The following is a 27,321-nucleotide window of genomic DNA, read 5'->3' on the forward strand; positions in this document are numbered from 1 at the left end:
ACATTTTTACAAAAGCTCTTGATGAGAAACGATTTTTGTTCCTAGTCAGCAAGATGGGTATGCTGAATCTCACCACTTAGAGGCAATAATTATCTTTAAACCATTGATCTTCAATATCTCATGGTTATGCCCATAAGTGATACAATAACTTAGCCATAAATTTCTAAGTATCCTAAACTAGAGCCTCTGGTCATAATGACCAGAGCCTCTGGTCATAATGACCAGAGCCTCTGGCCACTTAGAATAACTTTGATTAATAATTGGCAAAAATTTCGTCTTTGAAACCAGAGCCCCTCTAGTTCAAAGCGAATACTTGGTATTTGTTAACCAAGTCTTTCTCTCCCAACCAGAGCCTTTGGTTCTATAGACCAGCGCCTTTGGACTCCAACATTTTGAGCTGTAAATCTCAAACCTCAGACTCTTGCATCCACAATTCATTATTTCTTTCACCCTAACCACCCAGAGCCTCTGGTTCCAAAGACCAGAGCCTATGGTTTTCCCTCACTCCTTGTAATATCTTCTTTTCTTCAAACCAGAGCCTCTGGTTCTAAAGACCAGAGCCTCTGGCTTCAAAAATCTTTGTAATCAACGTCCCATTGGTCTCAAAGAGTTTCCCTCATCTCACTCCACATAAAGGGAAGTTTTTTCATAAGAATCCATATGCATCATTTGAGGGGGAGTAAAAAAAATTTCTCTCACCTTGTGAACTTGCATTTTCCATCCAGAGCCTCTGGTTCTACTATACAGAGCCTCTGGCCACACAAAATGCTATATATATATATATACTACCAAACCTCATCTGGTTTTATACAATGGATTGCCACTCTTTACCAGAGCCTCTGGTTTGTTAATCAAAGTCTCTCAAACATGCAAATCCAATATTAACTCTTGTCTTCATTGACATTATCACCAGAACTCCTCTGGTTCCTCATCCAATTGCTCATGCCTAACCAGAACTCCTCTGGTTCCATGCCAAAATCTTTTTCCCACTAAAACTCATCTTAATTGAAAACCATTTTCAAGATTATACAAAATTGCAGCTTTTGTGACTAAAAACTATACAACATGGGTTTTTAGAAGACCAAAACTTCGTAATTAGTAATAGTATTAATCTTACAATTAAATGAGATTTTTAAATTTCAATTATTTTTGGGATTGCGTATTCATCAAGATATTATTTTGAATACTATATTATTCAAATAATTTCTACCGTCATTATAACCACGCGCCTGACATCTTCAACAGCATGTTCCCCACATACCCTTTTCAATCTTCTACTTCCCTAACCCCGTCTTGACACGTGTCCAACAATATTAAATGCACGTACTATCAAGACGGCTCACGTTCTTCAAATCAAATCGTCACAAACAAAACCACCAAAACTTTTCATGATTATTATATTTTAATAATCAAGAAACGTTTCTATTCCCCCTCTTCCCCCTCCACTAACCCAATCTTTCCCCATATTTTCGCCTATAAATACCTTTCATCTTCCTCCATCTTCCTTTTACGCTTCCATAAACCTGCAACTATACTCTGACGAAATACAAACCTACACCCTTTCCAAAACCTTCAACAATGGCATCCTCCGCATCTCATGAATCAAACAACAATGACAGTAGGATACAGTCGACAGGCGCTGACAGCCGTGTCCTCATCTTCCTACCAATACGGCCAAATAATCACGCTCTCGAACTCAACACTGCTCTGTTTGATGACCGTTTTGCCATTATTGTTGAGTTCTTCAGACACAGCATTCTTCTTCCTGCTCTCACCTTTGACGATACCGCCGTTCCCATCAAGTATGTTCAATGGTACTGGCAAACCTGTGAGTTTGATGAAGAAAGCCACGGTATTATGGGGGACATAGACGCCCCTAATGATATGATATGCTCTATCAAAATTTCAAGGGCTAAGGTTTCCCGGCTACTGTGCATTCCAACACGCAAAGAACTTGGCATTGCGCAATTTGACGAACCACCAACCACAGCCGACATTCTCCGATTCCTGAAGATGCTAGGCTACAACCGTGACCTACGCACCGTCTCCACTTTTAAACGACAATACCTTCCACCGATGTGGAATATGTTCTTCTCCCTTCTAAACAGAGCCCTTACGTGCAAACTGGGCTCCTTGGACCAAGGCAACACAAACATATTGACAATAATGTACGGACTGTTCTATAACTTGAATCTTGACTACGCCTTCCTCATATATAATGAAATACTTTCGGCGGTAGTCAAGAAGTCGAAGCTCCAGGCCACCGGCAAGCCTCTCCCTGCGGTTCTCTTTCCACACTTCATCGCTCTTTTCGTCAGGGACGGAATGAGGAAAAATCGCCTACCCGCCGTAGAGCCATTCACACCAGTATACAAGATGCATGGTCATCGACCAACCCTCTCAAAGGAGGGCTATACCATCAACCGTACTCTTCCACGAGCTATGCTCAATGTCATACCATCGACATCTGAGATATGCCATACCTATGAGCGCTCCATGCTATCCCAGGAACCAAGGGCAGCTACCCCGGAGCACCTAGAGCCGTCACCTGAGCCCAACGAGGGCACACATGAGTCATCATCATCGGATGATGAAAATGATGATGATGATGCTACTCAACATGCCACCCTCGGCCCTACTCAAAGCATTCCTTTACCCACTTCCCAAAGGGCACCCACATCCTCTACCCCTGGCGATCAAAGCCAAAGGGGTATTGAAAAAGGATGACCCAGTCCCACCCCAACCTCAGCCAGCCATCCAGAGGCCATTCTTCGGGCCTCTGGAGATGAACAAGCCGAGGAAACCCATTTACCATCACCCCTCTCTCAACAGAGAGGTGATGAAGAGACAAGAGCCCCTTCGCCTCAGGGCTCGTCACAACCAATCACACACACAGAAGCATGTGTTGCTTCTGAAGTTGAACCTATAGATCGTTCAGAGCGATCTTCCATTCGTGCACAACTGCCTTCGGTATTTGATCTACCAAAGGGAACACACATCCACTTCACTTACTATCTGAAGCTGAGGAAGAGGATGTTGCAACATCACGAGATAGCTCTTCTCTCGAGGGCTATCAAGGACGTGATGGAAGTCCTTCAAGGCCAACATTCTCATAAGGCCAAGAAGGCGCCTCAGGAGCAGAGGCACAACCTGCAGCATCTGTTGTTGCAGGGGTCACCCCACCTGCTGATCTGGTCACAAAGGCTGAGTTCCAAGCCTTTGTCGAAACAGTGAAGCGGTCCTTGGAAGACCTTAAACTCATCATGCAAGGGATTGTCGACAACCAACCCTCCACCTCTACCTCTGACCTCCAACAATTTCTTGCAATCTTACAACACCACCTCACCCAAATCGAATCCCAAACACAGGCCAACACCACCCGCTTACAAATGCTCCAACAAACCGTCACCCAACACCACAACACCACTTCCTCACTAGCCACCCAACGCAACCAAGTCATCATCCACTCCCTCGCCACCCTCACGGCCCATGCAACTAAGGCCGATGAGAACCTTACCTACATAATCAGCCAACTTCAAACCATCCTCAGCAACCTTCACTCCCTATCCACAACCATACCACACCAAGTACCTCACAAAACATCACAACCATCCACCACATCTATCGATGACTCCATAGCCAATTTCACCCAACAAATGGCCTCCATCCAAGACACCCTCAACCAACTACCCGCTGCTATAATCGCCCAAATACCCCAACCCACTTCTCAACCACCACCTCCCTCTGCAGGACCATCCTTCGATGAAGCCTTCTCCACTTTCACTGCAGAGGTGAGAGACATAATAACCAATCTTCCCATTCCCCTATACACATCCACCTCCAACATACCACCACCAACTGCATCCTCTACAACCAAGTTCGCCACACGAGCGGACTTGCAAGCCTTGTCAAGGACACTGGTCTCCTCTTTTAACGAGATCAGTGCAAAATTTGTTCATCGGGCCACTCGTCCAACAATGATTCTCTTCCAGAACCTGGCCGATGAACAACGGCGCACAACAAACCTCCTACAAACAATGGAGGCGAGTCAATGGCAGGCCTCCCTGAAGGCATACCTCGCCTCCTTCAGGAAGGAAAAGAAGAAGAAGAGGGCTAGAGCCTCTTGCTCCAGCAGCCGCCAACACAAAAGGCCAAGGCATGAAGACCAAGACCCCGATGATCAAGGTCTTGGACCTCATGAGGGGGAGACAGAGGTCGCGGCTGCACAGAATAAAGAATCTGATGCACCACCACAATCATCACCATAAACTCAACCACCACCCTCAACCGAAGGAACCCAAGCAAGGGAACCAGAGGCTTTGCCCTCTGAAGATGTACAAAATGTACATGTTCCCTTCGTAGCAACCCCAGAACCCATAGTGTTGAGTTCCTCAACCGATGAAGAACCAAACAACCCCCAACTCAACTAAGCCAACCTCTTCCTTCTACACCCACATCAAACCTACACTTAACCCCTTCACCAACACCTCGCACAACTCAACCCTTCATCCTTTCCACACAACCAGAACCTACAACAACCCAACCTTCATCACCCCAACAACCACCAAAAATAATCACCTCTACCCATACACAACCCCCAACCGATACACAACCCTCAACCCAACCATCCGTGGTGCATGCGGATATTCCCTCTTCCTCAAGGCAACCTCCACAAGGCCTGGTAGATGAAATAATCCAGAGCATGGAGTCGATGAGGAGACGTCCTCAGTTGTCTCCCAGGGAACCAGTCATGATGGAAAATATCCATCAATATATGTATCAAGATCGCGATGAAAGTTTGTCAACCAATCCTCCAATCCTATCGCCTGAGTCAATGAACCTTCTACACCATCGATTCGTTAGACAGACTACTCAAGAACCTCGAGCTGTCTTTTCAAATGAGGGAATAAGGAGAGTCGTGGACTTGAAAATAAAGTCTTTTGCCAACCGAGCTATCAGATACATCAAGTTCACTGTGGAGAGAGCCTGTAGGATCGTTAGCATGTTTAACGAAAATGGCCTCATCAATCTCAACCCGTACGACTTGATTGAATTATACGCCTACATAGCTCAAAGGCAGGATCATGGCATAAGATTTGGAATGGCAAACCGAGCGATAGTAAAAACAATGGAGTCCCTGGTAAAGCTCAGAGCCAAAACAGATTTTGAAATTGCTTTTAGGCTAGGAATCAAGAGACTATCTTGCGCTCCTCCAAACGAAGATTTCCAGGGCCTGCAGGAGATACGATCTGCATCAGTTCTTACTCAACCCGAACTTGGACTTGTTTACAAGAACGAGTTTGGGGTTAAAAAGTTCTTCAGATTGACTGAAGCCTTCAAGTATTCAACAGATACACTTGAATGATTTCAGAAAAACATTAGAGAAAGACTGGGCAGAAACCGTGTGCCAAGGGAAGAGGGGAGTCATCTCATACACGAGATATCAACGGTCATTACTTATCGAAGACTACCCTTGCACTTCAGAGAGATATACTCAGGTAGCTAGTGATGAGTCAAAACTTTTGCTTATCTTGCCTTGATGTATTTTGTTTCCAGTATTGTAAAGAAATTTCATCATCCAATGAAAATTTGGAATTTGATGTTTTTCTACTAGATTAGTGTATGTTCTTCACATATGTGTCTAGATTAGACTATGTTTGTTATTTCATTACTTAGGGAGAGATTGTTAAACCCCATAACTCATGATGTAAAAAGTAATGAAAAACAAGTGATGAAGAACCAAAAGACCAATGAAGACATCAAGGCAGAACCGACTAAGTCTGGAATTCAACTAGAGGATCGATGGATAGTTCAACCAGAAGACCAATGGACAGTCCAAGGATGCGATGGGAAGAGCATCCTCATCAATCCTCTGGTCATCAACACTTAGAAGATTTTCCAGCACTTCATCCAAGCATGCAATGAAGATTTGAATATAAGGATGAAATAATCATACCATGAATGATAGCTGGAGATGACAAATCAACAACTAGAATTCGTGTTTATCTTAATGTTAGTGTTTATCCATATAGAAGATAATCCTTMTCTGTTAGATAGAAGATTTGCTAGAAAGTAGCATTAGATAGTTATCTTCTTGTTAGCTTATTAGTATAAATAGGTACTCAGACCTATTGTAAAAATAAGGCTTTTACGCATTTCTGAGTTTATAAAGTAAAATCTTTGAAGCTCAAGTTTGTTCTTAAATATTCTTATCTTTATTATTGAGTCTTCATAACTTTCTTCATAAAATCACTATAATTTGGTTATTCATAACTAGATTATTAGTGTTATTGAGAGATCTGGGATCAACAAGTGTTGTGGCGGTAAGAAGAGTTATTGAACAAATCTTTTGTTCAAAACTGTTTGAAGAGCTTGTGATTTGCTGTGTGTTTTAAAAACTACAGAATCTGTGATTGTTAAGGTGAGTTTTTAAACTACCGTTGATTATAAACAGTGAGTTTTAAAAATACAGTTGATTATATACTGTGAGCTTTTAATGACTATAACCTTCATATATTTGGTTATATAAACTGTTGGGTTTTGATATTGGTTTTAAAGAAAAGATGGTAAAATTATTTTGATAATTTAAAGGTGTTATTGTTATATAGTTGAGTATTAAAAACTGTGTTGGGAAGGATAAAGAAGGGATTGCTTCTTTAAAACAGTTTTGGAAATGATATCCTGTTTTGAGGATTTAAAAGGGATATGATGTTTTTGGAAATTATTGAAAGAATAGATTGTTCTTGAGTTTGAAAGGTTTTAATGATAGAACTGTTGGTTGAAAACTATAGAGAATATTTTTTTAAGACAATTGTGATTTTGATATGTCTTCATATGGAATTAATCTATAGATTTTATGGATAAAACTATGAATAAGGATTCGATAAGATGGTTGTGACTGCGGTCCTTCATCCGAACTAATTCATAGATTTTGAAGAAAAAATAAGGGTGACATATCAAGGAGAGGTTTATTTTGGAATAAGGGTGGCATATCAAGGAGAGATGTCTTTTGGAATAAGGGTGTCATATCAAGGAGAGGTGTACCTTTGGATATAAGGGTGGCAATTGTGTGTGAATATTATAACTCTTACTATTATGTCTTTTAAGWCTAYAATAKATTTGAGTCCTTACTTCTTTGTGATTTGAGAACTCAAAGATATTGTTCTTATTAGAAATAATAGTATTGATGTTATTAAGAAGGGGAAAACTTGGCCTATGGCCATTGGTATTGGTTAAGAGTGTTTTGGAACAGAATGGTCATTTTATGAGGAATCAGAGGGGCTCTGGTTGTTCCTTGTAAGGAACCAAAGGGGCTCTGGTTGGTCCTCATTATTGGACCAAAGGATTCTGGTTATTGATTTGGAGAATGAGCAAGTCTTTACTAAATGTACTAATTGGACCAGAAGCTTTGGTTGGCTTACATGTTGAACTAGAAGGGTCTGGTTGATCATGTCTTTTGGAACCAGAAGCTCTGGTTTGTTTAACCAGAGGCTCTGGTCGAACATGAACTCTTCATAATTACTCTTTTTATGAAAAAAGGCTATCTTATTGATTGAAAATTTAACTAAAGACCATTTTAAGAAATTATATGAGTCAGAAGTTCTGGTTAGTGCAACCAGAGGGGCTCTGGTCGAGGTACCAGAAGCTCTAGAAGAGAGACCATAGGGGCTTTGGTCCTGGTTATTGAAATATATTCCAAGTGTGGTTTGGAACCAGAGGCTCGATGGACCAMAACAGAATCTGATTTTATTCCGCATGTTGTGAAATGATTATTTGATAAATGTTTTGGTGATCTTCACCCTGCATTACATAAAAGATAATCTCACTAGACATTCATGTCTAACCCTCATTTCGTGTTTTCAAAATATGTGTGCATGTAATGATAATAAGGGAAAAAGCATTATGTGAATTACTTCCCTATGTGCTTAGCTCTTTTGGAAGCATAGATGCTAGGATGCAAGAGCATGTACTTTTGGAATTTTTGGGTTGCGTATTTTACATTATAGACTCTTGTATCAAGGACCTATGTGGGGGAAAACATGTATTCTATATATGAAATATGTATTATATGCAATGTATGGATTTTGGGGGTGTTACAAAAGCAATATATCATTTATCAATATATGTATCTCGATAAGTAATAAAGTACAATAATATAATAAAAATGATTAAATACCATTTTCATTATTCATTATTTTTTCCAGATTCAAATAGGAATCATAAGGGAAGTTAATAGTTATTTAATTTTCAAATTCAAATGTAAGAATTATAACAAACATCTGCGATTGTCATTTAAATATAAAAAAATTATTTTATTTTATTGAGAGTGGAAGGAAAGGAAGCAAAGAAAAAAATCATTATTGAGTGGAGAGAATATATATATATATCTATACTACTTTATTAAGCATTTTCACTCAAAGTCTTAAAGTCTTAAATTTGTAAATACACAAAATACCCCTTTACCTTTACCTTTACCTTTACCTTGCTTTACCTATCTAATAATGATCCCCAAACCCCCATACGTCCCTTCGATTTACCGGCTCCCCTCCCCCTTTACCTATCTAATAATGATCACCAAACCCCCATATGTCGCTTCGATTTACCGGCTCCCCTCCCCAAGAAGACGTTCCAGAGAATGCTCCTCCCAAGACGACGATTCAAGATGACGAGAATGCTCCTCCCAAGACGACGATTCAAGATGACGATTCCTTTAAAATGGAGTTTCTACACGTTTCTGTCGTTCACCGCTTTGTGCTTATTCTCCATCGTTCTATCACCCTCGCTCTGTTTTCTACTGGTTTCCATCAGGTAACACCGCTATCCATTTGCTGTTTTGGGTTTGTTTTGATTGTCTTGATTGTGCTGATTTGGGTTAGGGTTTTGATTGATCCCTGCTTAGTTTTCTGAANGTCTTGATTGTGCTGATTTGGGTTAGGGTTTTGATTGATCCCTGCTTAGTTTTCTGAAATGCTTATTTCAGTAGTTAGTTGCAAATCGAAACATTTAAGGATATTAATACACAAAAATCATAGTAGTTGTCGGATGCATAATGCCCTAACTGTGCTGAAAAGCCAGTTAATAATGCAAGTTGAGTAATATTGATTGATCCCTACTTAGTTTTCTGAAATGCTTATTTCAGTAGTTAGTTGCAAATTGAAACATTTAAGGATACAAATAAGGTTGATCAACATGTACTTTGATGAACTACAGACATAATAGTGCTCATAAAAAACGAATAAGGGATTTATGAAGCGATTGTTAGAAAGAATGTGATAATCATGGTTTTTCATGTAAAAAGCATACAATAACTGGGCAAAAGTGGCAAATCAATGAGATGTCTGTCCATTTTGTTCATCCATACTAGCACAATAAGGACTGATCATAACACACACTGCACATCAGCTGACATGAGAATAATATAAAGTATCCATCATTACAAGCTGAATGTTGTAGCTTATTCAAAAACAATCCTTTGCATAGAAGCTAAAAAGAGCATCCCTTGATTTGAAAGGAAAGAACACATAAATCCTAAAATGTTAACCTTCATTGTGCAAAAATACACAACACTTTAAATCCTGAAACATGTGTCATGTGTGACTCTCTCAACTTGGGTACATATCGTATCTCTATGTGTGTGTACATATAGTATTGTTCGGATTATTAATTTGGGTTTGGTTTGCTGGAAATTTTTTTTGTCCAGAAACATAACCAATAAACCAGCAACTTTATCATTCACAACGTTTTTTAGATACTAAAATGATACCCTGTTTTTTAACCAAAAGAACTGCTATTCAGTGAACAAAATGTTAAATGTATCTAGCTCATATCATGATCCTTGGCTATACATATTTGTGCTTTTAAGTAGTGGCTGCTGCATTACATCTTTGTCATTACTTGCTCTCCATCACCGCATCGTTCAACATGAAAGCATTTCAGGTAACATCGCTCCCCATTATCGCTTTCATTTACGAGTGGTTTAAAAGAAGTGGTTGCTTTTATATGTTTTCTTAATAATTTGTTGCCCTGCATTACCATTATCCCAAATTAGAATACAGTTTGTTGAGGAGAATTTGACCAACCTTTATAATCATTTGATGTGATGCAACATTGAGCCTCAACATAGCGCTGCACAAAAATAATGAAAACATATAATATTTCTGGACAATAAAAAGAATATCTTGATGAGACACCCTATTCCCAGTGCAAATCTGCCAACTTTCCTGGGTTTTGAGACTGAACATGTAAATCTACCTGTGTATGAAGCCCAATAACAAGGCTACTAAAAGGTTAGGCCCTACAGAATGGGGTATGCCAGTTGACAAGTATTTATAAATTCAGTCTCGGTTAACGATATGTGAAGTGTAGACTTCCTTTTTCAAAAAAAAGAAGTCTGAATGCATATGTGCAAAAGATGGTCAGTAATCACTCAACAATTTTAAGCAGCAATCACCAGATGTTGAAGTTGTAAAGCTGCTTCAGCAATCTGCTGATAATTTGTGCACCATTGCCCAACAACACTTTAAGCAGCATTTCACATATGTACAAGTTGTAAAGCATGATTATGCATAATTGACTGCTGACCAACAACTCCCTCAATGTTCATTATGCCCAAAAGGTGTGTTAAGCACAGCGCAGATGAGAATTAATTGATTATGTTGGTCTAAACTAATTTCTGTCCTAGCAGTTCAGTCTTGCAGTTTACCAAAAGAACTGCTATTCAGTGAACAAAATGTTAATGTATCTAGCTCATATCCTGATCCTTGGCTATACATATTTGTGCTTTTAAGTAGTGGCTGCTGCATTACATCTTTGTCATTACTCGCTCTCCATCACCGCATCGTTCAACTTGAAAGCATTTCAGGTAACATTGCTCCCCATTATCGCTTTCATTTATTTGTTGTTTTGGGTTCGTTCAACTTGGTTTTGCTGTTTTGGGTTTGTTTGTTGGTTTGTTCAACTTGGGTTTGCTGTTTTGGGTTTGTTTGCTGGTTCGTTCAACTTTGGTACATATCGTATCTCTATGTGTGTGTACATATCGTATTACTTCAATTGGCCATGCATTTTTCTTGCTGTCTGTTTTTATTGAAAGTTTGTCAACCTGCTTTGTTTTTATTGAAAGTTTGTCAACCTCCACCATTTACTTTTTGAAAGATGTGTGTGTGTGTGGCAAAAATAAATATATAATTATTGATTAATATAAAATATGAACTACATAGTACTTTCAGGGACCTTCTAGCCAATGTGTTTATGTAATAAAGATGAAAAGAGCTATTTGAACTAATCTTTACAGCTTTTTCTATGTTTATGCTTTTTAGATACACATAGTACTTTTAGGGACCTTCTCTATTTTCCTACCAGTAACCTAACTTTTGCACAAATGAGAAGAATTATTAATCGAAACTATTATCAACGAAACGTCAACGGTAAATACCATCCGGTTATACAGACTTTAGAAACTTTGGTGTTCATATAAACTTTAGACTCATTGACATGTTTTTTTCCATAGGCGTTATAAATAAGAATGGAAGATTGCTACCTCTTTTTGACGAAGCTGTTAATCAAGAATCAATGAGTTAGTATTTCTTTTCGAACTCAATCTTTTTGAACTCGACTTTCGTAGTTCTTTATAATAATAATATTTATTTGTCGTATCCAAATATCTTTCTTAGGCGTTCAAAGGAGAAAAATTACTAACCAAAACTATTATCAACGAAACAAGGAAAATAATAGAAATGTTGAGATCCAACAGGAGGATCCATACAATTTTGTTTATGATGGTGTCCCTAAACAACATCGTGTGTTGAAGGAACAAAATGCATGTGAACATTGTGGAGCAAAGCGGTTCGAATTTGAATTCCCCTCCTTTTGTTGCATGAGTGGAAAGACAAAGTTGGCATGCTCACCCATTCCAGAAGAATTATACAATTTATTTACAACGCAATCAGAGTTAGGCGAAATGTTTAGGCACAATATTCGTGCATACAACACAAACTTTTCCTTCACGTCAATGGGGGTAACTTTGGATAGTACAGTGAGCAATATGACATCTGGAGTATATACGTTTCGTGCTCAAGGGGGAATATATCATAGAATCGATCAGTTAGTTCCGAGGGATGGACACCCTCGGTACTTACAACTTTATTTTTATGATGCCGAATCTGAGCTTTCGCATAGACTACAATGGCCAAATCTTGATAGAAACGTCATTGAAATGTTGACTCGTGTTCTTTCTATAAATCCATACGTGAGAACATTTCGAAGCCTTGCCGAGCTAGGACCACTCGATAATTATAGAGTCACTTTGAATGCTTCTGTGGAACTTGATCAGAGGGTGTACAACCGACCGACCACATCTGAGGTTGAAATACAAGTACTTATTTTATCTCATTTATAATAAAATGTATCATATGCATGGTATTGAAGAAAATTCTAACATTTTACGGGTTGCTGGTATTTGGGTGGAAGGCAATGACAATATCACTGCATACAAGAGAAGTATTGTTGTGTATGGGAGGTCTGACTATAGTAAAAAAATTGAACATCACTATGGTTGCTATGATCCTTTGTCTTATCCTTTGTTTTTTCCCAACGGTGAGTCTGGATGGCATGCTAGAATACCCAGACATGGAATGTGCATCGATGAAATTGTTAATGACAACGAAATCTTCGATGAAGATCATGAAGGTATGAACATTGTCACATATAATTTTACCTTATTCACTCATTTATTAATCTATATGATTCAAAATTCGATACTATGCAGAGGTTAACTCAGGAAGGTGTAGGAAAACTGTAACAATGCGAGATTATTATTGTTACAAGTTCCAAATTCGGTCGAGTAATAACGTCATTCTATTAGGCGGAAGATTATTTCAACAGTTCGTGGTAGATATGTACATCAAGATAGAGACTACATGTTTGTCTTTTATTGAAAGGAATCAAACGAAGATAAGATCATACTTATACCAAGGTGTTGTGGATTGCGTCAATGCCGGTGAGGTTCAACCAAGTAGAATTGGACAACGGGTTGTGCTTCATGCAAGTTTTATTGGAGGTCCATGTGATATGCGAAGAAGATTTATGGATGCTATGACTTTAGTTCAAGATGACGGAAAACCCGATATATTCCTTACCATGACGTGTAATCCGAAGTGGCCTGAAATCCTTAAAGAGTTATTGCCTGGTCAAACCGCGCAAGATAGGCCGGACCTTGTTGCAAGAATTTTTCGTGCCAAATTAGAGGATCTTAAAAATCAACTCTTCAAGAAGCACATCCTTGGCGAGGTTAGGGCATATGTTTATGTCATCGAGTTTCAAAAACGTGGTTTGCCATATGCACATATCCTCATGATAATGAAACCGGAACACAAGATTACAAACCCATACCATTACGACAATATAGTTTGTGCTGAAATCCTGGACCCGACAAAGTATCCTGAAATGCACGAGCTGGTGATAAAGCACATGATGCATGGTCCTTACGGCCATTTACGACCGTCTAGCCCTTGTATGGAAGGTGAGCCGAGAAAATGTCGTTTTAGATATCTTCAACAATCCAACGACAAGACGATGCAGACAGATAACTCATATCCGATGTATCGGAGGAGAAACAATGGAATAGAGGTGAACGTCCGGGGCAATATCCTTGATAATAGATGGGTGGTCCCATATAATCCAAAGTTGCTAATGATGTTTAACTGTCACATCAATGTTGAGGTTTGCTCAAGTATAATATCTGTGAAGTATGTGTTCAAATATGTTTACAAGGGTCATGACAAACAGGTTATTCATGTCGATCCTGATACAGAAGAGGTCATTGTCAATGAGATAAAGAGATTTCAAGATGCACGATATGTTTCGCCACCTGAGGCAATTTGGAGGATTTTTAGCTTTCCACTTTCTCAAATCCACCCTTGTGTGATGGCTTTGCAGGTCCATCTTCCGAATAAGCAGCTGGTTAGGTTCAGAGAGAATGATATAATGACAGATATCGTTGATAGAGAGAGAGAGACAAGAGCTCAATGTTAACCGCATTTTTTGAGAGGAATAAAAYAGATATGAGTGCGAGACAATATTTATACAAAGATTTTCCGAAACATTACACATGGAATGCCAGTTCACGTAAATGGAATCCTCGAAAACATGGATCAATGAGAGGACGATTGGTTCATGCTAATCCTGCCGAAGGAGAACGATATTATCTACGCCTACTTCTGTCTCATATTAGTGGGCCCACGTGCTTTGAAGATCTTTACACGGTTAATGGCATAATACATCCAACATTTCGCAAAGCAACACTTGAGAGAGGTTTAATAGAGACCGATGATAATTTATCACATTGTCTTGCCGATGCCTCCTTATTTCAGTTTCCCAATGCTCTTAGACGATTATTCGCAACGATCTTGATTTATTGTGAGCCGGGAGATGTTCGCAAGTTATGGGATGAACATTATGATTCACTCTCTGAAGATTATAGACGAGACTACGAAAATGTTGAGGGAGTCCGAAATATGGTTCTTACAGACATCGTCGTCTTTTTACAATCTATGGGTAAAAACCTCGATGATTTTGATCTTCCAAGTTTAAATGCAGCTATCACTTTAGAATCACGAGGATTTCGTGAGGTACAAGAGGAGTACTCCATAGTTGTGCAAGGCGAAGACTTAAATGCTCGAAACTCTCTAAATTCCGACCAGAAACATGCATTTGATGAGATCATGAGGCATGTAGATAATGATTGTCCAGCTGTGTTTTTGTAGATGGACCGGGTGGAACTGGAAAAACATTTTTGTATAGAGCTTTGCTTGCTAATGTTCGTTCCCGTGGACTTATTGCTCTCGCAACCGCTTCATCCGGTGCTGCCGCTAACAACATGCCAGGGGGGAGAACAGCTCACTCTTGATTCAAGATTCCCCTTACTCTTAGTAATAATTCAGTGTGCAATATAAAAAAACAAAGCGGAACTGCTCAACTACTTCGAGTCACAAAAATAATCATCTGGGATGAAGCATCAATGGCAAAGAGGCAGGCAGTAGAGGCACTCGATAGAACAATGCAAGACATCACTGGGGTGAGACTTCCATTTGGTGGGAAAATAATGATTATGGGAGGTGATTTTAGACAGGTGTTGCCAGTAATGAGACATGACACTCGAGCACAGATTGTAGACTCAAGCTTACGGATGTCACCTATTTGGTCTTCGATTAAAAAGTTGTGGTTAACGATCAATATGAGAGCACTTACTGATCCATGGTTTTTAGATTTTCTGTTACGTGTCGGCGATGGAGATGAAGAATCAGTAGATGGAAACTTCATTCGCATACCTGATGACATGGCCATTCCTTACACAAATAAAAATGAATCGAAGGATGTTTTGATTGATGCAATATTTCCTTCTCTTCAAACATGCGAGACTGCTTCAGATTATATCATTTCAAGGGCGATACTAACAACAAAAAATGAGCATGTCGACGAGATTAATGATCAGTTGATTGAAAGATTCTGTGGAGAGGAAAAAATTTACTACAGTTTTGATGAAGCAGAAGATGACAAGAATAATTTATATCCGATGGAGTTCTTAAACTCACTGACTGTTAGCGGTTTGACCCCTCATTACATCCGGCTTAAAATTGGATGTCCGATAATACTATTGCGGAATATCGACCCCTCAAATGGATTGTGTAACGGCACGAGGTTGATATGTAGAGGTTTTCAGCAGAATGCTATCAATGCAGAAATAGCTGTTGGTCAGCATGCTGGTAAGAGGGTTTTTTTACCAAGAATTCCTCTATGTCCGTCTGACGATGATATGTTTCCCTTTAAATCAAAGAGAAAATAATTTCTCGTTCGACTTTGTTTTGCCATGACAATCAATAAAGCTCAAGGACAAACAATTCCGGTGGTAGGTGTTTATCTACCAGAATCGGTATTCTCGCACGACCAACTTTACGTGGCATTGTCCAGAGGGATATCACATGGTAATACGAAGGTATTAGTGAAACCTACCAAAAAGTTCAACCAGGAAGGAGTTTACACATCAAATGTGGTGTATCAAGAAGTTTTGAATGATGATTGTGTATGATAAAAACATGATTCTAATTTATATTTTGTTTAAACATAAATTTTAGACTTTCTGAATGAGAAATTGCATTAATTTTTCATTTTCAGATTTGATACAGATGTGAACCACCAACTATTTCAAAAAAAATGATATTTAAAAATTGAATATAATAGAACATTTACATCATGCCGCATTGCGCGGGAAGTTGAATATATATCTTGATAGAACCTTTTACATCTTTTCAAATATATATATCCTGATAAAACCAAATACAAATTTTTGTCTGTAATCGATATGCCCATTTATATCATTTCAAAATTTCACATCCCGCCGCATTGCGCGGGTATACAACTAGTATATATATATATATATCATTTTTTACAAATGTACTCTTATTTATATATTATAACAGATTATAATTGATGGATAGAGAAGTGAGGGGAAGTTTTTCGACATTGTGTGTTTTGAATGAAGTCTATCCGAACCGAATTAGCACTTTTTAGGTCAGGTGAGGCCTCTCCAGCGGAGCTAGGTCTATCGATTTGGTCTCATCTGCCTGTTTTTAGAAGCGTCTGACTTCTTCATGCATGCTCCACTTGGCTCGGGGGATATCGTTTTTCCAATTATGAAGCATGGCTAAGCGATCCGACTTTTCTGAATATCTCTTTTCCCACCTATATTGTAGTTCGAGATCAAAACTGAACGATCAAGGCTCGTATGTCCATCGGTCCACATAGTTGTCAAAAGCTTTATAGACTCGGCAAGTCGCTCCGCTAAATATAGAACATATATAGGGGCGCAAGCCTTTTTCAAAAAAAAAGGTCGCATAATGACCAAAAATGAAATTCACTCAAAAATTTATTTATCAAGATTTTAAGCATATAATTTCCAAACACCCCTTTTTGTAGGTTTTTTATTCCTTTTTTCCTCAAAATGCAGATGTGGAATGATTTCAACTTCATCCGGTCGGCGCTCCGTCCGAATTCCAAAATCCCCTCTTTCATGGAAGCTTTAGATCGTCTAGACTGAAGGATCCCCGTTGGAAACGCGATTTAAAGCTTAATCTTCTTCCATTTGGTACGCCTTTCAACTTCCTTTAAGTCTAATTATGTGATCGCAACACTAGAACCCTACTCATGGTGCCCCATTTTGGTCCTTTTTAGTGAAAAAAAATTATGATATCTTGTATTGCAGTTCGAAAGCTGATGACTGAAGCATCTTAGTTGAACTATATGTGGTCATAAAAACTCGTGAATCGAACTTATATAATTTGCATATAATCAAACGACGAGGTTAAACGATATATTGATTAGTTAGGGTTTGAACTTTGAAGCCTATTTATACCACGGTTTTAGTGCATTACTTTAACCCTATAATGCAATTTGGTGGTGCTAGCCGGTGTTTTGACTATTGCATTCGTTGGATTATTCTGAAAACTACGGTCCCTTTACTTGGTTTATGCTAACATCTCTTGATATCAATAAGGTTAAAACTTTACTGAAATCCAAGTGGCGTGGTAATTTCTATTGATGCTAGCTGCGTCCTCAGCAAAGAATGAACAAAATTCTAGATACAAATATAATGTTACTACCTTTTTATGTTCTGGTGCTTGCTCTAATGAAATATACGAACAACAAACATTTATCGAATTTGAAAAAGAGTCAGAAGAGATGGTTCGATCCTCTTTTTTTTTTCTCGAACAGAGAGATCCATGAATCCGGGATCCTGTCAAACTTCATTTTAGTCCCATTGACTGCTCTTAATAATGTTATTGCAGTAAAGCTTATGCTTTTGCGTGGCCTGCCCCATGAATGGTTTACTTTGTGTTGTGCCTAGTGGATAACAGTGTGCTTGTCATACATGTTCCGTTCTCCTGACCAAGTTTGCGAGGCCACATGTGTAGCATGAAAACCCTTGTGGGTTTAGTTTAGATGTGAAAAATATTTGATCGCAAGTGAAATGGATATCATGGACATACTATGAACCATCTACTAGTCCAAGCTTTGATTAATTTCTACCTTAAGAGGTAAATGAGTACTATCACTCAACTCTCAATCAATTAATGCTAGAGCAGTTTGATAATAATGTCAAATTAACCATCTAGATAATAGTTTACCACTACCATGTATACATAGTGTATCCTTAAGTGATCTAAAACATACTCAATATTGAGTATTGATTGCCAGTAATGATGATAGAAAATGTAGTCCTCAGAAAGTCCTCTATTCAACAAAACAGAGTATTTGAAAGGAAGAAAACATTTCTAGACTACCCACAGATGTTCATGAACCAAGCATGAGCGTCTATGACTATGAGTCTTCCGCAGAAATCTTACTGATCTGACACAAATAGACAGTTGTTGCATGCCATGAACGTTCTTCCAAGCCATCATGGACGTCCCTGCCAGGCTGTTCTTGAAACCTGACCATTTGCAGTCAACGGATGTCCGTGGCTGAATTTTTTGTCCTTCCAAGTATAAACTGAATTTTATCCAAAATTTAAATCCCACGAAAGTAATTCAATTTATTTTCAAATTACATCATTTGGTAATTAATGACCCAATATAGACTTGAGATCATTTGAACTTATGTTACTACGATAAACACTCCAAGTGATTCTCGATGTTCTTTGGTTGAAAGTTCGTCACATGTCGACAAATTTGGCATGCTTTCCAATGTTGATCTCAGAGCATCAATAAAATCATCAAGAACTTCTTTTTATGCTCAACCTATCTACTGAAGTTACAAAAATTGAAATGCATGCTTGTTAGTAATAAAAGAACTGGATTGTGAATCATTAAAACAAGAGGGTATAAATTATGAGTTCGGATAAGATCCAAAGTTCCATATTTGCATCAACAATGTCTCTCTCTTTGATGATGACAAACCTAGTCAAAATCAGAAAAAAAATACATCTCCCTTTATTTTTTAGAAAAATATAAGGGAGATTAAGACGGCAGTCCGAGTGGAAAGAGCAAGTATGAAGTTAAACATATAAACCACTTTTATCAATGTACAATGTGTTTCCACACTCACTTTTCATTGACATTAAACTAACAAACGATCCAAGTGAGTTATGAATCAATATCAGAATAATTAAATCATTGAATAAATGTTTCGACTCCAGTTTGATGATAACCTCCCCTTCAAATAGAAGACCCTCTGAATATGCATAATTTCCCAAAAGTTTGAGAGCCATATATGAGAAGAAACGATTTTGGTCATTTACTTGTTCAACTTTGGCTTTGTGTTCATCCATCTCCTTTCTATATTAAATTTTTGTTTGTTGATGGAGTGGACATGGTTCCTTCTTTGTGGAATTCAAAAATTGTTATTCTTGACTTCTTTTATCTATTTGTTTTACTTTCTTAACAAAAATGTTAAGTAAATTACAAAAAGTGCCCCTGTGGTTTGTTCGTTTTATTGGTTTTATTCTTCAGCTTCGTTTATTACAAATCTAACCTTACTGTTTGCATTTCATCTTAGAATTGGTGACACTGTGTTACGGACGTTATCTGTGACATATTAAGTGTCCCCACATGACTACGTGAGGGCATTTTGATATTTTCCATTTTTTTATAAAATAATTTTCATATTACAAGTAAGATATGCACAACCAATGGAAGGTATGCAACATTTTAAGAAAAAAACTAAATCGTAAATCAAACCACCACCACACTAAATCAAACCCTCCTAGATGAAATTAAGGACGATGAGGTGATGGTGAAAGGGGGTGACATTGGTAGCTATGAGGATGGAAGAAAACGCGAGCTTCAGGTTCAAGGACTACACACTTTTTATAGGGAACTTTTACAAAGATGCTTATGCAAGGTCTAAGGAAGGTCATGAATTACGAAAGGTTTAAGGTTACAAAAAGGTTGGGTAATGAAAAAAGTTAAGGAAGATTATGAAAAGATTTAAGGAAGGTTACGGAAAGGTTGTGTTATAAATAAATAAGGGAATGAGAAAATTACAAAGCTTTACAACAGGTTCCATTACGTTTAAGTTTACAAAGTTTGTGGTGGAAGTGGGTTTCGATTTACCCCTCGTCTCCGTAAGCATCCTCAAACCAGTAATATTTGCAAAATCATGTGGTTTCATTTCGGTTAATGCAAGTGGATTTTCGATTTACCTTTTATCTTTGCTGCCTTAATCTTCAACGCTCTAGTAGAGGCAGAGGTTCCTGTACCTCCGATCTCATGGCCTCTTGTGGTGACCTTCCTTCCCTACTGCTCTCCTCTGTATTGTGCCATTTTTTCTTGTCTAAAAGATTGTTGGAAAGTACAAGTAGATGATGTAAAATGTACAAGCAAACAACTGTTTCTGGAGTTTGATTTAGAATGCATGGGTAATTAATTTGCACAAATTTGTTGTGTATATTCATCTTGTTTGGTTTTGTATTTGCACCAATCTTTTTATTGGGCTTATAGATGTTCATATCTCTTGAATGTTTTCGACGTTCTTGATGATGCCACGATATTTATAAGAAGGAACCTGACGAAACTGCCCTCATGTGAGGGGCACATGAGGGCACTTAATGGATAGAAGATAAATGGCCGTTAGGAGGAGGGATGAAAACCAAAATGAAATGCTAACAGTAAGTATATAAATGTAATAAATGAAGTTAAGGGACGAAATCCAGAGTTTCAACAAACCACATGGACAAAATGTTAATTATGAGGTACGAGGAAAGTAAATATCAAGATGTTCAAATCTTGTTGAATAGAAATATGTAACCCAAATCCGTCAAGTAGGTGCTATGAATTTTTGAAATAAGAAATAATGATTTGGCACAAGAAAATTGGACAATAGAACATGCATGATTCATGAATGATTTCTCATACCAATTGGACATAAGTAATTGATTTTAAGCATAAGTCAGACTACATAATTCAAGACATGTATGTTATGCTTTAAATTCATACATGTCATAAAAGTTGACACGTTTAAAATAAGACGTATGAGATCTAGTATGAGATCTAAGCCTTTTGGAGCACATGGTGTGCCATCATGCAATAGGATGATGAATAACATATGATTTAATAGTATAGCATAAATCATCATAACCAAGTTATCTTGACACATAAAAATTGTATCATTGAAGAACATACTAGATAGCAAATATGATTTCATACTGTAGTAAACAACTAGTGGTTGTTTTAGATCAACTGAACATATATTGTGTATAGATTGATAATTATAAAAATCTTAGTGGTGGACTATGTATTAGATGGTTCCATTTGACATTGTTTGTCAACTTGCCGTAGCATGAGTTGAGTGAGAGTAATCACTTTTAAAAACCATCGTTCGGCCATAAATGGTTGTTTATCTAGTGGATTAGCCTTTCAAGATTGTTCGAGGAGTGGGTGTAGGACAAGTTGTTCGAACCAATCACGGTGCAAATCTTTCTATCACTCAACTCTTCATTTTTTTGCATGATTTGCATTGTGATTATGTGTTGATTGTATTTTCATTTCTGCAAACAAAATCTCGTCAAGAATTAAAAAGAAAAATTAAATAACTTATTCATCCCTCTCTAGGTTTTTTTAATAATTCGTGTTTACTCACTTGTTGCAGTTACATGCCAACCTCTCTTTGGGCTTTTTTTTAAATGACTGTTAAAGTTTACTGTTAGAGCTCTATGAGCAGCTTATACTAACAGGCGGTCAAGATGCATATGGGATACTTAATATCATCACACGCACATTGTTTTTCTATGGTGTTTTTGAATGTCATTGTTGCTTTATTTAACGTTCAAGTCATGTAAAACCCTTGCTCCTTTCTCCCTATACTTGGGCAGCATATGATTTTGATCTCAAGGTATGAAGGTTATCTTTTCATGTCCATTTGCTAAAACTTCATGCTGGAGTCTAATAGCTTAGTGATTTTACCTGTGAAAGATGAAAGAGAAGATCAACGTAGTGGGGTGTTGGAGTATCTGCTTTTTTGCCTAAGGTGGTGGAGAATTTTGTGGTTATATTGTCATATCTGTTGAATCGTAGTGGTGTGGAAGGATGGAGATGGAATCAACCGCAAGCATATTGCGACCTTAATAGGCGGGAGGTTACTTGCATCTTTTCTTGTTCTTCCCCTGGGTTCCTCATGTATGAAGGCTTACAAGGGAATAGGTGATGTGATCAGTAGCTGATATATTATCTTCCACTGCAAGGATCTTTTTTGTGTCATCTTTCCTAGTCTATTACCTTCTAATACTCTTATATGAATTTTCTTATGTGTAGGGACTGTACTTTAAGTTGCTTTCAACATAATCAATGCCTGAGATAATGAGCGTGCTGAAAGAAACATCCGAAAACGGTACAGATTTATCAGCAGATGATATTGGCACCATTGAGGAAATTCCTGAGGACACAATCCTGTCTCGACAAACTTCTGTTAACCTTGTGCCTTTTATTGGCCAAAGATTTGTATCTCAGGATGCTGCTTATGAGTTCTACTGTAGCTTTGCAAAGCAGTGTGGCTTCTCTATTCGCCGACATCGTACTCGTGGTAAAGATGGTGTAGGTAGGGGGATCACAAGAAGGGATTTCACCTGCCACCGTGGTGGATATCCACAAATAAAACCATCAGAGGATGGGAAGGTGCAAAGAAACCGGAAGTCATCGCGTTGTGGATGTCAAGCATATATGCGAATTGTGAAAAGGGCAGATTTTGATGTTCCTGAATGGCGTATCACTGGTTTTAGCAACATCCACAACCACGAGCTCTTGAAGTCGCACGATGTGCAACTGCTTCCTGCTTACTGCACCATGTCCTCTGATGACAAAAGCCGAATATGTATGTATGCAAAGGCTGGAATGTCAGTACGACAGATGCTAAGGTTGATGGAACTAGAGAAAGGCGTGAAGCTTGGTTGTTTACCATTCACGGAAATTGATGTGAGGAATTTACTTCAATCTTTCAGAAATGTAGACCATGATAATGATGCTATTGATCTTCTGAAAATGTGTAAGGACAAAAAGGATAAAGATCCAAACTTCAAATACAACTTCAAGATAGATGCAAATAACCGTCTGGAGCACATTGCCTGGTCATATGCTTCATCAGTTCGTTCTTTTGAGTCTTTCGGAGACGTTGTGGTTTTTGACACAACGCATAGATTGGATGCTTATGATATGCTTCTAGGGATTTGGCTTGGAGTTGACAATTATGGGACAAACTGCTTCTTTAGTTGTGTGCTTCTACGGGATGAGAATATGCAGTCTTTCTGTTGGGCCATAAAGGTGAGAATCTGTATGAACCTGTTTTCTTGGTTTTTCTATCTACATATGCCTTGTGTTATGTAAGTTGAATCTTTATATCTTCCTGTTCAAATTCCAGCTTTTCCTTTGAAACTTTGCTATATATTTCATTACTATGGAATTTCTTTTGAATTTAAGGTGCATGTTTAGCGCCCATTCAACCATCAGAGAGAGAATTCAACATGAAAATAAGTCAAGTCTCTTTCATCTATGTCTAACTTTTGGAACCAAACGTTTCTTGCAAAATCATGCTTTCCAAAATTTCGTTTTTGAAGCCCCCTTCCCCCTTTTTTTTTGGGGGGGGGGGGGGGGTTCTTTATGAAAACAGATGAACCAAGTCTGTTGTTTTATTATCTTTAATGATCCAGGATGCTAATCTATGACTTAATGTTTTGATTAACTTCAGAACCAACAAACTTTCTCATCCTTTTACTAAATCTTTTCAACTGTATTATATGTCTCCCACTTTCTTATTTTTATCTTTTATCCTTTTGTGACAGACGTTTTTAGGATTCATGAATGGAAAGGCGCCTGAAACAATATTGACTGACCAAAACATGTGGCTCAAAGAAGCACTTGCTATTGAAATGCCTAGGACCAAGCATGCCTTCTGCATTTGGCATATCATTTCAAAGTTTTCAGATTGGTTTTCTTTACTTCTTGGCTCACAATATGATCAGTGGAAAGCTGAGTTTCATGGACTCTATAATCTGCACTCGGTTGACGAATTCGAATTGGGGTGGAGAGAGATGGTTGATACCTATGGACTCCATGGAAACAAGCACATTGTTAGCTTGTATGCACTACGTACATTCTGGGCACTGCCATTCTTGAGATGTTACTTCTTTGCTGGAATGACAAGTACCTTTCAACCAGAATCAATAAATGTTTTCATCCAACGGTTTCTGAGTGCACAATCCGTTCTTGAAAATTTCGTGGAGCAGGTATTGTACTACTTTAGGCCTTTCAATATATTTTTTGTGGCTTCCGTCCATATGCTGTTGTATATTCTTTTGGGTAGAGGTCAAGGATGCGTACATCCCCCGGGCCCCACCTCCGGGTGGGATATACTGGCTCGTTTATTCATATGCTGTTGTATACTCTTTTGGGTAGAGGTCAGGTCTACTTACATCCCCCGAACCCCATCTTTGAATGTATACTGGGCATGTTTGGTATGGTTTGGTTTATTCATACGTTGTTGTATGCTTTTTTGGGTAGAGGTTGAGTCTGTGTACATTACCTGGACCCCACCTCCGGGTGGGATATAGTGGGCTCATTTGGTTTGGTTTATTCATATGCTGTTGTATCCAGGTAGCAGCGGTTATAGATGCTAAAGACCAAGCTGCATCAAAACAGAAGATGATTCGGAGAAACCAGAAAGTATCTCTTAAAACAGGTTCACCTATAGAGTCACATGCTGCCACCGTTCTTACCCCATACGCCTTCTGCAAATTGCAAGAACAACTCGTGTTGGCCCCACAATACGCATCCCTATTGGTAGATGAGAGTTACTTCATCGTCAGACACCATACCGAGATGAACGGCGGGTGCAAAGTACTTTGGGCCCCACACGATGAATTCATCAGCTGCAGCTGCCATGATTTTGAATTCTCAGGCATCCTTTGTAGACACGTTCTTCGTGTTCTATCAACAAACAACTGTTTTCACATCCCATATCAATACCTACCCATCCGTTGGCGTGATTCTTTCTCTCCACCTTCAAATTACACAAAACCCCTCCTTATTCCTACATCAGGCCAACCTACCGGAAACATCCAGATGTTACAATCTATGGTTTCAACTCTAGTTTCTGAATCCATGGAAACAGATGAACGCTTAAACTTTGCTTGTGGTCAAATTAACTTGGTGTTATCTCGTCTGAAGGAATTTCCTGGACCATCTAACGGCGTTAACGATCTATCTTACGACCATAGTCCTCCTGATTCGCTGATTCTTCCAGAAGTCGAGGATTCTGATGGTATTGTTCAAAGCTTTACTGGGAATCCTCATGAATCTTTAACTATTGGGAAGCTGAAAGAGAGAAGGTCGGATCCTTTAAGGAAGCGAAGGCGTTGCTCTGTGGCCTGCTGTGGGCAGTTTGGGCATGATTCTAACGAGTGCCCGTTGATGGAAAGTGACGATATAAATGGAGATGGGCTAGGGTTTTTATAGTTGTAAAGGTTAGATGTATAATTTTATTTTGTTTTGAAATTAATATACTTGGAAATCGCTGTCTTTTTCATCAATGCAATGATAGGTCTGGTTTGATTACTAGAATGCAGTTGTTGAATAGAGTGATCACAGGAACACTCTTGGTTAAGGTTGCTGGCCATGTTGCATCTGGAACAGAATCACCATCTACCAGATTTATTTCAAGTATATGACATTCTGATAGATTTTTTTAAGCCATTAGCGGTGCGCTATTCAAATTGGTCTCCTAGTGGATTTATCAAAATATCACTATGTCCACAATATTGTGGACCTGGCTAAAAGACTCAAAAAAAAAATACAAATTCCACCAGTTTAGCAAGTGGCACCGTTGCAATTGTGGACCTTGGCTGTCGCAATTGTAAACTTCGGTTGAATCCGATAATTTTTTTCTGTTTTTAGCCAGGTCTGCAATATTGTGGACGTAGTAACATTTAGGTAAATCAGAGAGAGAAATGACTAGGAGACCAATTTGAATGGGTGAAATGACTATTTTAATCAATTTTATTTTCTTAAATCCTAATTTTTTTTTAAATATATAATATTTATACACAATAAATTAAATTTAGACACATGTCTCACCTTTGATAGCATTGAAAACCCTTTGATATCTCAAAATGTTGGTTGAATGTACTTTTTTTGAAAAGCATTGGGTGAATGATGTTTTAACACCCAACTATCTAAGTAGGAAATTTAAGCAAGCGGATGCATAAATAATACATTTCAATATATAATCTTATCATCCATCATTATTTCATCATGCATTCGTATAAAACTTGAGAATTATGTATTATATATATTATGTTATTTTGGTATTCGGGTAAAAGTTGATTAATGACAACCTCAATCAATCTCACATGAAACCCGCTTTCAAGGGCACAAATATGGGGGCCTGAGGAGATGTTTTTTTTTGTCTCACTCAACGGTTGAGACTAGTAGGGATGCCACGAGATTGAACACTCAATGGTTGAGACTAATAGGAGTGTCACGGAATTGAATCGGAGACCTGTCTTGTATTTGCGTAAAATCCCCTGCTATTTGCCAATTGAATTACACGTCAAACGTGTTATTTTGATATAATTACTTTTCTAAATGACTAGTTATATTGTTTGAATAATATAATTAGCCAATTTATCAAAAAATATCAAAAACCCTTTTCCTCTAACGGGGTCGTTTGGTTTGATGGTTTGATGGAATGATGACGAATATGGTTTATAGGATTTGGAATGGAATTGACTTCAATTCCTTATAAATAATTTCAACTAATTTGTTGGTAACTGAAGGAACGAGGAATGTTCAACCGCAATTAAATTGCCCTAACTATTTGTCAGTTAAGGGCAATTCCTACGTCCCTCATCGGTCTGAATCCCCACCTATCCACATTGCAGTCCGATCTTGAGAGGTCACGAATATTACCCCATTGTTCTGATGTATATGATTCATCGTTGAAGGACAATAGAATCATTTTTACGAACTAACATTTAATGTTTTTTTCAAAGTTTTATGATAACATGTTTTTTAGCACCCGAGTAAGGTCATTTGATAGCTATTGTGGGAAGAAATTTAAAGTTACGTTCTTAACCGAAAACTCATTTAAAATGACGAAGAATGCTTAAACATAAGCTATCAGTTTAGTTGTCCTAATAAATTGACATGGTCGGGAACAATTAAAACACAGGCAAACGATCAAGCAACTCTAGACGGGATTCTTAGAACAAGTGTTTAAGATTGATACTATATTCTTTGAAACTTATTGAATTTGACCTATGTTATAAATCTTTGGACCCAATCGACC

The 27,321-nt window shown here is 38.1% G+C and overlaps 3 protein-coding genes across 5 annotated transcripts; all 3 read left to right on the top strand.

The window, feature by feature from the left end:
• Positions 1–12,398: 12,398 nt before the first annotated feature.
• LOC112524820 lies at positions 12,399–14,028 on the top strand. Its single transcript, XM_025134768.1, has 2 exons — positions 12,399–12,684; positions 12,764–14,028. Exons 1-2 carry the CDS (start codon positions 12,399–12,401, stop codon positions 14,026–14,028), a joined length of 1,551 nt encoding a protein of 516 aa, XP_024990536.1.
• Positions 14,029–15,013: 985 nt separating this feature from the next.
• Positions 15,014–15,838, top strand: LOC112524821. The gene has a single exon (XM_025134769.1). The coding sequence runs from the start codon at positions 15,014–15,016 to the stop codon at positions 15,836–15,838; it is 825 nt and encodes a 274-aa protein (XP_024990537.1).
• Positions 15,839–17,016: 1,178 nt separating this feature from the next.
• LOC112525994 (protein FAR1-RELATED SEQUENCE 11-like) lies at positions 17,017–25,592 on the top strand. Of its 3 annotated transcripts, none has more exons than XM_025136340.1 (5): positions 17,017–17,137; positions 21,960–22,187; positions 22,299–23,300; positions 23,819–24,262; positions 24,630–25,592. In XM_025136340.1, the coding sequence occupies exons 3-5, from the start codon at positions 22,332–22,334 to the stop codon at positions 25,488–25,490; spliced, it is 2,274 nt and encodes a 757-aa protein (XP_024992108.1). In that variant the 5' UTR covers positions 17,017–17,137; positions 21,960–22,187; positions 22,299–22,331; the 3' UTR covers positions 25,491–25,592. The 3 variants fall into 3 exon arrangements, with proteins under 3 accessions (XP_024992108.1, XP_024992109.1, XP_024992110.1); XM_025136341.1 differs by having other exon boundaries at positions 22,062–22,187; XM_025136342.1 differs by lacking the exon at positions 21,960–22,187.
• Positions 25,593–27,321: the final 1,729 nt, after the last annotated feature.

The sequence above is a fragment of the Cynara cardunculus genome, assembly GCF_001531365.2.
Source record: "Cynara cardunculus var. scolymus isolate 2C chromosome LG 13, CcrdV1, whole genome shotgun sequence".
NCBI classification, from domain to species: Eukaryota; Viridiplantae; Streptophyta; class Magnoliopsida; order Asterales; family Asteraceae; genus Cynara; species Cynara cardunculus.